At 34.5% G+C, this 13,694-nt stretch overlaps 1 protein-coding gene across 1 annotated transcript; it reads left to right on the top strand.

The window, feature by feature from the left end:
* Nucleotides 1–1,472: 1,472 nt before the first annotated feature.
* LOC143911648 (uncharacterized) lies at nt 1,473–12,399 on the top strand. Its single transcript, XM_077430627.1, has 6 exons — nt 1,473–1,798; nt 7,905–10,391; nt 10,470–10,607; nt 10,724–10,925; nt 11,952–12,167; nt 12,242–12,399. Exons 1-6 carry the CDS (start codon nt 1,706–1,708, stop codon nt 12,328–12,330), a joined length of 3,225 nt encoding a protein of 1,074 aa, XP_077286753.1. The 5' UTR covers nt 1,473–1,705; the 3' UTR covers nt 12,331–12,399.
* Nucleotides 12,400–13,694: the final 1,295 nt, after the last annotated feature.

The raw sequence follows: 13,694 nt of genomic DNA, 5'->3' as shown, positions 1-13,694 counted from the left end.
TGTATGCTTCCAAAACTAGATCCATATTCTTCAATGTTGTTAAAATGTAATGCTCACAATCTAAATGCCAAGCCATAATCTAAAATACTCGGCAGCTAGGGATTTCCAACGGGTAATTCTGCTATGGCTATAAATTCAGAAATTCCGTTGTCAACCAGTCTTTATAAACATTGATACGAATTACACAACCCATGTTCAATGCATTTTTTTTTCAATGCTACCTGGAAAGGCTTAGCGAGTAGTATTCTTGTTTATTTTTTACATACTCAAAAAACAACGCCTATCGGCGTATTTCAGGTTCATCCACTTAACCGATCAGCGTTGTTCAGCATTCAAAGGGTTAAAAATGCGAAAAAAACGCAGTACCCTTAGCCCATATGGGCGAAAACACACTCAGTGGTATGGGACGTCATGTGTCCTTGGCTTCCCGCTGTGCACGTGCAGAATTAATGTTTGGGTGATCGCACGTATATTGTCCTACATTTCTAAAAGTTTGTAAATTTGTCCCACATTTCTAAAAATATGTGATTCACCGTTATCGATCACTGTCTAATCTATATCAATATAATGAAAAAATATCACCGAAAACCCACCAGAGGGTGAGTTTTGGGAAGGATTGCGATGGTATAGACTAGGCATGCCACCATTTTTAATAACCTCTTCTTAGCTTGTTACATATGCAAGACAATCAAAATCAGGGGCAGATTGTGACTTTAAAAACAGGTGGGGCACCAGGAGGCTGAAGCCCCCACCCCCGCCCCCACATATTGATATACAAGGAAATTGACTAAAGGGAAAAAGCAAAAAAAATATTAATAAAACACATTTAATGATAAAATTGTCATATTGTGATTTACAATTAAAGCATACATTACGAAATTGAAATGTCGAAAAATGTTGGCGGTGTCGTGTATATGTAGACGACAAGGGCTGGCGTATTCCGCCATATTACGCAGCTAACTAGAAGCGACCTTCTGTATAGGGTAATATGGATCTTTTTTCTCTACTTCGGCTGACTATCTACACACAGTACCACTCGAAAGTGCCAGAGTAGAAGGTAAACTGAAGCTGGCGACCACAGGACCACGGCAGATAAGCGACTGCCCCGAACTAACCACCGCATGGACCAAACCGACTCTGCTCACCGTATGGTGAGCAGGATAAACAAACACAAATTGACTCTTGGCGAGACACCAACAATATACTTTTTTTTTTTTAGTTAGGAGAAAAGTGTGTTGGGTAGTACCCCGGTTGCCTTTAAAGACGAGCCGCTACTAGTCAAGACTATTTATCATAAGACTAAAAAACACATGCCGCGTACCACTCCGTGTATCTTTAGAGTTGCAGTCTTCGACTGTGGTATCGTCTTCATGGTGACGGGTGGTCACCATACGCGATGGGGCGGTATCATCCTGAGCCGTGTGTGTGTAGACAACATTCACTATAGTAATTCTATGTGAGTGTAATCAGATGAGGAGAGAGTGAGCGTTCGAGGTGAGAGGTGGTGGTCACCGGGACGTTCACCAAGAGGCAATCGCATCACTAGCACGAGCCAGTGCTGCGCGACCCTCACGACGATGAGGAACCCTGACATGGAACCCTCCTCTGAGATATAATCGGAAATTCGAAAATTAAAAAAAAAAGTTTTCTTAAACATAAACAAAAGAACAGTTTTCAGTTTTCGTTCATAGCGCACTGGCTGAAAATGGCGCGTAAAATGTGGTGCAATAACTTTGTTGTGATTTTGGTGTGCTTATCGGGATTCGCAAATCTTACAGGAGCTATCACCGGATTTCGAGTGAGTTAATTTGAAAATTATTTTAATATAATTTTTTTTAAATCAAAATAATTTATTTGGCAGTTAATTCATATTTTTTAAATAAAAGCGTGCATTAGCGTTTGAATTTTAAAAGCTTTTTATTTTTCATTTATTTTGTTCACAATACACTAAATAACCACTGACTCAGTGATCATTATCTATTTTACAGATTATTTTTCTTGTTAGTCTTTATAATATTATCTTAATGTTAGTGTTTGATAAAAAAAAACCCTAAAACCTATTCTTATAAGTGTTCACAATACATTTCATACATACATATATGTATATATTATTTTTAACTATAAAAATTTTAAATCGATGATCTAAAGTAAACTATGTTTTATATAACAGTGGCGTAGCTAAAAAAATTTAGCCTGCATCCAAAAGTTACCAAAGGGCCTCCCATTTTTTTTCAATGTATACACATATGTACATATATACATGTAAATATTCAATGTACATATATACCTAGCATATATGTACATACATATGTATATTTAAAAAATTTGCAATCACATATTTTAAAAACATTTTCTGAACTTCTTCATGTTAATATTGCATGTTCGCCAAGCCAGAATTTTTTTATACATACTTTTGACTATTTTCAGTGAGTGTGAATTGATTTTCCTATATTTTCTTATTTATAACTTTATTTTTAAATATATGTATTAATATTTGGAGTCCTCCCGGCTCCAAGGGTTCGCATGCACCGCATACCCCCGCATTATACGGCGAAATCGAAATTCGACAAGTTCTGCTATATTTTTTCAAATATGGGATACACCGTTATCGATCACTGTCAAGCAAGGATAAACTTTTACCGAAAATGGTCCAGATGGTCGTTTTGGTATATATCACTGTCAAGCAAGGAATTACTATAGAATTTCAACGAAACCGCTCGAATGAATGGACGGTACCATGTATATGTATACCACATGATACGGCGTATGTGACCCGCGTACACCATATTTTTTCTGTATGTTTAAAACTATCTATGTAAAAAAAACGTCCCACATATCACATCCCACATACCGCGCTGTGTGATCTCGCCCATAGTTTTACGTCACTATATATGTACATAGATATAGACATCTTATTCAAGACTCTTCATATGTGTATTGGTATTAATTAGTTTTTTTAATAAGATTAAATTATGTATTTTTTAAGCGTTGCTGAATCAAAAATTTACTATCTAGGTATAATATAATATAATGAAAATCATTTTTTTTTTGTATTTTGGTACAAACTGTGCAGTTTTAAAATCGGAAATTCCTTGGTGACCCAATTTTCATAACGGATACATTTCCAATAGTTTGTTTCAAAATTTTATGGCTCTTGTTTAAAATAAAGACCGTGAATCGTTTACAAGGACAATGTCAAACTTTAAACAGGTATTTTTACATACTTTCTCCATAAATTTAAACAAATTATATTAATCGAATTCTGATGATTTCTACTAATTTACATCGCTCGTCGCTCTCGTTGGCACATTAATTGTTTTGCAAAAATGTGATTGTTTTATGGACAAATGACAGAATTTTTGGCATGAAACTCTTTTTTGGCCCTAAGACATCAATAGCTGGATAATTGACTTTTTATAATTGACATATTGTTTAACTATTCTCATTATAGCAGCCAATTTAATAAGTCTTCATTTTTTGTTGTTGTTTAAATTACGTGATGACATATGTATGTACATACATATGTATATGTAACTGTCACAAATTTAAGATATAGACAATAAAACCAATGTCTGATAAGCATGCATGCTTAATGAAAGACGAGGAAATTTACCGTACAAATTACCGTGTGAAATTTTCTGTGCTAAATCAGCGCTAAATTAACATGCTAATTAATCTGAAATTGTAAACGCCGGTTTCACCAAATTTCCTATAAACGTAGACTCGATTTTCTCGTACGGTTGTTATTCGGGCTATGCAAATAAACCATCCGACCGGTTTTAACGGAGATTCACGTATATTCCATGTGCATTTTAAAAATTATGCAGAAAAAAACTTGTCATCGTTCACATTGACCGCGATTTCAAACATATTACCATATTTTTTACGAAAATTTTCACCGATCATCGTTATCGCGTACATATGTATAGCGAATTCAAACCACTATCGTAACACATTGACCAATGTATCGTAATTGATCAACATCGATTACGTGAATCAATGTGATGAATTCAAATTATAAGATATTTGTTTGAAAACATTAAAATGTAAGATCGTGTATTTATCATATCCATAAGTACATATGTAGCTAAAATTGTGGCATAGAATCAAAATTCCACCTTTTCATGTTATTGAGATCGTGAATGAATGAGTGTCCCATATTTGAAGCAGTGTAGGAGAAAACGTAGGTCAAAATAATAAGCTCGCATGAATTGCATGTGCACGTGCGACCTCGGTATGTGCAACCCCTGCGGTGTGAAGATCGCCTCTCACCGCTGGAGTCCACATACGTGTCCCGTGCTGCACTTATGTGTGTACCTATGATTGTGTCCTTACTAGTCACCGGAGCCTGAGGGGACCGTGTATTGTTCAAAGGTTGTAAATGCATTGTTAAAGGTTTGCCGAACAATGGATAGCACTGTGACTATCCTACCTCTAGTCCTTACCAATAGCGTAACTACAGGCCCAGATCCAGGAGTGTGCAAGCCGAGCAAATTTGTCCGGAGCGGCAAATTTGGGGGGCGGCAAAAATTGTTGTAAATAAAAAACAAAATTATGAAACATAAACATTTTCAACACACCGCAGGTAATTAATAAGTTAGGCGACCCTTCGGTGACATAATTTCGGCTAAGTCGATTATCAATAAATAATATAATTGATAAACAATAGATCTTCAAATTGCTTTAAAAGAAAAGTAATGCTGTCAAATTTTAATTAGAATCGCAGTTACAGTCAAATTATTAATAAAAATAGGTTGAGCATATATGAATGTATATGTATATACATATAATACGTTTTATTTTTTAAATAAGACTTTTACTTTTTAAAATTACTTACATTAATTCCCTGTCAAAAAATCATGTTTTAAAATCATGATTAAAGAGCGGACCCAGAGCGCGCCTCTCATTGTTCAATTGTTGTAAATGCATTGTTAAAGGTTCGCCGAACCTTTTTTTTTGGACTCTAGCTTTGTAAATAGAGCCAAACCGCCCCGATTCCTGGAAAAAGCACGGTCTCTATCCGCGCTCTAATTATAATATATAAATGGCGGCAACAATAATTGAAGGGTAGCAGGGGTACGAAAAAGCTGGACCGGGGCCTGCGTAACAAGAAAAATTTGGCCCTATTTTTACTAATGTATGAAATAAATGTAATGTAATAAAATTTTAAAATATCTTTCCTCGCTTTCAAATTTACAAATTCTGTAATCGCATATTTTAAAGACATTTTCTGAGCGTCTTGTTTAAAAATTTTTTTTATTGCAAGTTAACTAAGTCTGGATTGACCGATCAAATTTCTTCTATAGTCTTTTATTCATTTTAATTTGCTACTTCGTACATTTTATACTAGCGACAGTAACTAGCAAATTGAAAAATAACAACTAAAATTGTATACTACATATGTACATCCACTTGAAAGAATTCGTTTTTCATACAATCATATTTTGAATACATACATACATATGTACTTGAGACTGTTTTCAGTTATTGTGAATTGATTTCTTGAAATTATCTCGGGGGCACTGCATGTACCGCATACCCCCGCGTCATAATAGTTACGCCACTAGTCCTTACCATAAGTCAAATGTCCCAAGATTTTCAAACGAAAGAACGATCACAGATATATTAAATTGATATTGCAACTTAATGTCGCTGAGTGTATTGTCCGCATACAAAATTTAACAAATAAATCTTATTGGCGATTAACACAGCTCCGATTACGCTATGGCAAATTTGACACATTGAATCGCGCAACCGGTTCACTTCACTCTACACAACTATTATGTATATCAGATGTTATACGTGAATTAAATCAACCATTTTCGCGCTCTTAATGGTAATTCCGCAATTTTGCATTCATGATGCGTAAACATTTGAATGAACTGATTGTCGAAAATCGCGGACGACACTTAGTGAATCTTTTCGACAGTGCAATTTCGTTGTAATTTGCGATCGGAACGTGTGCAACGCGTCCTCAATCTCTTGTGTATAAATTACCTTATCTGTTTCGTAAGAGATACTGAAATAAAACCATAAGAAAATATGTCACTCGCAATGTACATACTTACGTGAGTTTTTTTAGCAACGATTCATAAAAATTGCATTGAGAAACCTTATATTGAAATGACATGTTGTTTTGAATCCATTATAGCAAAATTGCATGCGACATGAAAGACATTAAAATAATTTCCTCTTTAATATTTCTCTATGCATATACATATGTATCTCTGCATTCATGGGTTTTATTTCTTCGCACACATTTATAATTGCACATCTCGTAACATGCGCCTTTATCTTGAACATAAAACATAGTCGTGTTGCTTTCAACACTATTTCAATTATATCAATCAAAAACGATTTAATTGCTGTTACAGATCAAGCAATAGTATCCCACAACTATTGCGCTTACGGTTTAAAGACCTATGTACATATGTGTGTAAGTCGACACTTTTGCACGCTAATTAATTTTCAATTGTTCGGAATCTCGTCTCAATACATTGTTTTTCAATGTGTAAAAGTGTGCAAAAAGCAATAATAAAATAAAAGAAGAACGATGCACGCACGACATCAAAACAATGAACACTTTCGGTTTTGCTTTCATCTTGAAAAGTGAATTTGGTCTCGTGCTCTTGAACCGCTACGTGTGAAGCTATTGTTCCAACAATGACATATGAATGCTAACTTTGCTGTTTTTCTTTACAATAATGAAACGTATACGTATGTATATATATGTATGTGCGTAAATAATCGGAAATAATTCATGTCAAAATGCATTTGAAGCTAAAATTGTACATGCACACGTACGTACACATATCTATTCATAATTTTTCAAGCGAATTCGTGCTTCTTATTCGAATAATATTAAATCGAAATTAAGTATCATACAATGTATATGTTACAGTTCAAGTGTATCTTCCACTTGTAAAATAATTTTACTATTTGGAATATATTCCATCTAACCTGGTACCAACTACCGTTATATGAATTTGGAGTATATTTTCACTTGTAATATATTTTGACTAATTGGAAAATATTCCGTCTAACCCACGTAAGTTGATTCATATGGCGAATTACATTCCAACTGGTCATAATTTATTGCAACTGAAAATACAGTTCAACTATAAGTTTGGTACCAGGTAATTTGGAGAGGTTAAGTTTTCGTAAAAGCGTTCCTTAACTAATAAATTGAGTTGAAAAGTCACATTTTTGCTTTGAATACATTCTTACAGTTATCGTAATACATAGTCTTTACCTTTATTAGTAATATATAGCAAATATTAACGCATTCGAAAAAAAATCAGAGCTACCAAAACTCAACTGTTATATTACAACTGGCGCACATTGTTGAAAGTGTATTTGCCTTTGTAGAGATATAATTTACTGGTTGAATTTTATTCGAATATGAATGACCTAAAACGCCAATTGGAATATATTACAACTGAAAATACACTTTGCCTTCAACATATATAACAACAGTGCAGTGCTACCAACTGTACACTGCTGCTACCAACTTTTACCAAATGTAGTGTGTTTTGAGTAAATTATAATATTGTAGTATAGATTTTATTTTAAAAGTGAAAAAAATGTAAGCTAGATTTACATTACTAAATACATATGTGCACGTTATATTTGTAGAAGTTCGAATTCTTACATAATTTTGAGATAATTAATCAATAGTGTAATCGTGTTGTAATTCAAAAAAGATTTCCGCAAAAAAAAGAAAACAATGTAGTTTTTGGAACCAAATCTCTTCGTGTCTGGTGGACTTTCATGGTCCAGAGAACACGTGACTTCATTTACATTGCATAACGAATTCGGTCCACTAACTTTTATAAAAAAAATTGTAAATGTCATACATATAATGTACAATATTGTCTCACACTCGAAATTCTTGTTTCTTACAGACTGCTGATCCCCTTCACTCAATAACATTTGCCCAGCAGGGTCAGATCTTGAGCGATGTACAACAGCATCAGCACAGGTTTGGAATCCAGAATGTTCAAGACACTTTGGTTCCGGCTCAAACCCAAAATGCATTTGCGAGACAACCGATAGTTCCGTTGAACCAGCCGGTGGCATTCACTCAAGGACAACAATTTTTCGTGCAACCACCAACTGCTTTCCAGCAGCAAATTGCTCCTCAGCAAGTCCAACCCTCCCCCCAACAGCAGTTGCTCTTACAACAATCCTTAAACGACCAGCCGTTCTTGCCTGTATCTGCACAAAACCAACAAATCGTACAACCACACTTGCTACATCAAAATCTTCCAAATTTGCAACAAACACAATCATTCTTCCAGCAGTCCCAACAAATTAACGGACACCAACAGCAAGTACCATCGAATTTTCCAAATAGACCCGTCCCAACACAGCATTCCTTCTTACCCACAATTCCAGCACAGGATACGCCTAAATTTAAACCATTATCTTCACAATCGCCGACAAACGTGTTAAGGCAAAGTGAAGCTGAAGTTCCTTTCCAACCCTCCCTTGGATCCAATCCTTTATTTTCAGCTAATCAAAACTCTCAAGTCCAATCATTATTGGATGAACAAAGAAAACAAGACCTTGAGAGGCTCAAAGAACTACAAGAAAGGCAAAATATCATTCAGAAACATAAGCAATTCCTTGACAGGCAACAACAAAAACAAAAAGCAAAGGTACAAAAATTACATGAAGAATTTGTATTAAAACAAAAAAAGAAACAGGAAGAGATTTATGCGACAGCAAAACCTGAGCCTGAATATGTTCTCAATACTCAATCAAGACCACGAGAAATTTTACCACACGAGCTTAGCTTATTCCAAAAAGCCGTTAAACAATATGATGAACTCCATCCAACAACTTCGATCATCACAACAACTACATCAACCACAACTACGCCAAAACCCAAAACCAGAACTCGTCAAAGGGCGAAGTCTCGCTCGGAGGCTGAAAACCAGGATGCATTCGTACAATCAAATAAACAAAAAATATACAAAGAACTCAAAACTATATTACAGAATGATGAAGAAGGTCAACATGAAACCATAGATTCTAGTCAAACTGTGAATCCCTCGAAATTACAATTTCTTCAAAGACAAGATCTACTGAAACAATTAAAACTCGCCATAGCTGAAAATTCTGCTGACCTCGCTGGAAAGAACTTCTCATCCCGAGAAATTTCTTTACCGAACGGCCAAAAGGTAGAGGTGATAAGAACTTCCGACCCAAATCTCATAGCCGGAGCAACACCTTTATCAGCCGACAGTTCTTCACTCTCTCAAATAATATCATCGCCGAATCAAATTAGAACATTAAATCAGCCGAAGATGTCGTTTGAAGAAATAACAAAAGGCGTTTTACCGCCTGGCGCTGATTTTCAAGTTATCAAACAATCTGATGGACGCTTAGAAGAAGTTGGTAAGCTACCTCCAGATTTGACGAACCAAAAGAAAGTTACATTCGTTTTCATAGAAGAACAAGGTGATGGATCCTATAAAGTGAAAGGAGTTCGTGGCAACGACCACGAGGCCAAAGAGTCAAGCCAAGATGTCGACGGCATCTTAAATAAGATAAAGAACGGAGAGTTGAACCTACCACCATCACCTAGAAAAACTAAAGTGACATCGACAAAAGCTCCATACATTGTCGAAGATATAAAAGCAACAACGTTCGCAAGACAGCCGACCTTCGCTCAACCAACACCGTCTAGTGATGCAGCCAGCATTTATGACGATTTTGAAGCGACTAAAATAAACAGACCAGTAACTTCTGCACCAAAATATTACAATTCGGCTTCACCATCATCTCTCTCAATCAATCATAACGGAAGTCCTACAGCAGCATCAACGATCTACGACCAAACTACCCCTTCATCCCAGACGTACTATACGACGTCGAATAAACAAGTTTCAGGATCAACATCATATACCAAAACACCTACAACAACGGTGAACGGTCACCAAATGTATTCCACCAGTGTGTACACCACACCTTCCAAAACAACCCAACTCCAAGATATTCAATTCGCTCAAACTACAAATGCCGTGCCTTCAACTGTCGCCAGCTATTCCACTGATACCATATCAATTATTCCAAGCTCCAGCACATACTATCCAACCACTAACGTGGTAGCTAGATCAACCACACCAAGACCAAACGACGAAGCGAGAGCTCAATTCGACCCATCTAGCTCCAGTCCAGGTTTGGTCGAGATCCTAAAAGAAAATGGACTTTTTGCAACGGCCAAATACTTGAGACAATCAGGTTTGGATACAATATTGAACGAGACCGGACCTTATACTATCTTTGCTCCCACCGACAAAGCATTCCGAACACTTTTGATACAACTCGGAGGACCCGACAAAGCCGAAGAGAAATTTAAGGAAAATCCAAGACTTTTAAGTGGGGTAGGCTTGTGTACATTAAACTCCGTAATTTCCGTATGCTATTTTTTCTGATATCTAATAATTACCTTTTAATCGTAGTTATTGTTACACCACGTGATACCGGGAGCATTTGAGATTTCTTCTCTACAAGACGAAATGACTGGTGTTTCATTAGCCGGAACGCAATTGCGTGTAAATCAGTACGACATGCACGATGTGGAATGGAATGAAATCAAGGTATTTATATATGTATATTGTTATATATGTACATTAAAACATCAATTGAATAAAATTTCATTCGGCTGAAGTTATTTATAACAAGAAAGTAAAAATTAATTGGTTTTTACTTTCAGGTAACTACGATAAATGGAGGCAGGGTGATATCTGATAAGCAAGATATAGCAATTCCTCAAGGAATAGCTCACGCGATTGATAGAGTTATGTTCCCACTTCCGGTGGGAGACATCGTTCAGACTCTTCAAGCTGATCGAGAAAGAAGATTTACCAACTTTTTGAAAGCTCTATTTGCCAGTGGCATGACAGAAACTTTATCAGGTATGTAGTTATTTTTAATTTACACGTTTTAAAGACCTATTCCAAAACCAATATATGTATGTATTTATATACATACGTACATATATACATATTCCTTTTCTTATATGAAGATGAAATCCTAAGAAAAATGTGTTTTCCATTTATAGCCAGCAGTATGATTTAGTGGTTGCGTTTATGTTTAGCACCGAGAGGTTACTGGGTTTGATTCCGATCTTTAATACTGCTGCTCAAACTTGGATATTTGTGACTCCAAGTCGATCTTTTCTTATCAGAGTTTGCCAATTTATCTGATTTCATTGTTGAAACGGTTCCTTCATGAAATTGACAAAAATCAGCCTACCCGCTATGTCACAAATATCTAAATTTGATTTATGTACAACTAGCTGAACCCGGTATGCGTTGCAATGCCACAATAATACATGCAATTCCCGTTCCCATTTATCGGAAAAACGCAGGCGGGGAACGTGATATGACTTGACTAAAAAACAATGGAAGGCGTTTGTTTATTTTACCCTAACAACGTAGGTTACGAACTGATTTGAAATTATTTGCCATGCAATGCCACTCATTCCTGTTTTTTCCGTTTCCCGATCGTTCCCGTTTTTGGGGGATTTCTTTATAGAAACCATCGCGGACATGCACACAATAACTCTTGTAAGTTTCATCGCAATCGGTTTAATGGTATAGGAACGCATACGTGACAGACAAACATTGATTTTTATATATATGTAGATATGTAAAAAAATATGTACAGGTCTAAATCCATAGATGTCTCTATAGATTAATTAATTTTTAATTTCGTGTTCTTCAGTCTCTCAAAATACAGCGATTTATGTAATAAATTAATTGTCTTTGGAAGGCGCATTTGGGTCTACCTGTTAGGCCTTCCTGGTATATATCCATGTAAAATAAAATAAAATAATAAAAAATAATTCTTTAGTTATATTGTTTGTGAGTTTATAATTCCATTAGTGAATTAACTTCATGCTGAATAGCTAATTAAACTTTTAAAAATGTATTTTTCAGATTCAAGAACATACACGGTATTTGCTCCGACCGACAGGGCATTCTCTTTCTTGACATCAGAAGAATTATCTAAGGTCGTGTCGGACAAGGAGAAAGCCAAAGAACTAGTGACGAGACACGTAACTCCTGGTACACTGTTCAGCGCTGGAATGAGATATTATCAAGTGCGTGACAGCATGGAAGAGGGTAAACCTATTACCTTACAAAAAAATGCCGGTATGTGCTGATCTATTTTTTTTTTTACAATTTTCACATATATTTTAAATCAATTCTGATTTAATTCATTTCAGGTCGAATCAAAGTCAATTCTGGGCACGTAATCACTCACAACATACCTGCAACGAATGGTGTCATCCACGCTGTTGATACTTTGCTATGATGAGATCGATTTCGATTTTATTGTATAAAACGAGTTACCTGGCTTCAATGAAGCTGAAATATGAGATACAATTTAAATTTAAATTTTGAAAAAATCAATAGACCTACAAATAACAACATCAATTCACAATAAAGTGTTAACAACTATTTTATAAAATGGATTTTCCGATAAACAAACATACTCGTATACATATAAAAATCATATGAAAAAATATGTACATGCCATTATTAAATAATTTCTATTTGGTTTCCGTACTACCTATTTTTAATGATGCATAAGCATTTCATTGGATAACTTCATTTACATACATGTTGCTAGCGCTGAAGCGCTTAAATTATTATTTAAACAGTTTTTGTATGTAAAACATGTGTTATGAACATTCAAATCAATTAATTCCTCTCACTTTATGAAAATTACATAAAATCAATTTATTTATTTAAACTTATATATACGTAAATTAATCTAAGTTGAATAGTTTTTGTTGAATTTGTAATCATTTCAATGATTAAATGTTTTTATAAGATATTTTTTCAAATAAAACATAAGCCATTTTGTTTCTATACATGTAGAAGTATTTTTGTAAATAGTACATATGAATAAAATTAGTTTTAAGCTTGTAAATAAATACATATTATCAAACTTAATTTAACATGTATTTTAGAACAGTCTTATTATGTGAATAAAAAAATAATAATCACTACATCATGGCATAATATTGTCGTTGATTGGTAATATTTTTAAATACATATGTATGTACATATGTATGTATCCATAAAAAAATAATTCGTTAAATTTTAAGAGTTAGGTATTATGTAAATAAAATAACCAAATTTTTATTAATTAATTTTTTTTATTATTCCCTTTTTTCTCTTTTTCTTATTATGTATTTCACTTATTTCGTTGATTGTTTCTGTACCGTATGTAAATTTAATTAATTATTAATAATTTTAGAGGATTTACTATTTATTATTATAGCTGCATCTGCATCTTATCATATAATCAAATCTAGTCAGTACAGATTAATAGCATAACCCTATTGGGGTGGTGTTTGTAGCATCGGTCACGAGATTGTTGCTGCCCATTTGAATTAAAACAATACATTTAACGCTTATCGATGATAAATGAATATTTTGTTATTAAATAAATACGTACATAGTTTCAAAGCCTTTAATTTAAATTAAAGGAACCATACAGTACATGTACATAATTGAAGAACTAGAAGTTTTGGGAATAAAATAGGTACAATTTTAAAATACTATATCAAATAGTTATTAATTTTATTTATTCTTGGGTTACAAACGTATTGTGGACAATGATAATAAATTCTATGTGGTTGTCAAAGGACCATTTCGGCGCCCCCAAGC

This window comes from Arctopsyche grandis, chromosome 5 (genome assembly GCF_051622035.1).
Source record: "Arctopsyche grandis isolate Sample6627 chromosome 5, ASM5162203v2, whole genome shotgun sequence".
NCBI lineage: Eukaryota > Metazoa > Arthropoda > Insecta > Trichoptera > Hydropsychidae > Arctopsyche > Arctopsyche grandis.
This window is presented reverse-complemented; position numbering and strand designations above follow the sequence as displayed.

Bases quoted from the DNA above. Each gene is read 5' to 3' on its own strand.
- LOC143911648 (XM_077430627.1), top strand. From the start codon at position 1,706: ATGGCGCGTAAAATGTGGTGCAATAACTTTGTTGTGATTTTGGTGTGC. The intron at 10,608-10,723 runs GTATTTATATAT...TTTTACTTTCAG, and splicing joins TGGAATGGAATGAAATCAAG to GTAACTACGATAAATGGAGG. The intron at 10,926-11,951 runs GTATGTAGTTAT...TGTATTTTTCAG, and splicing joins CATGACAGAAACTTTATCAG to ATTCAAGAACATACACGGTA.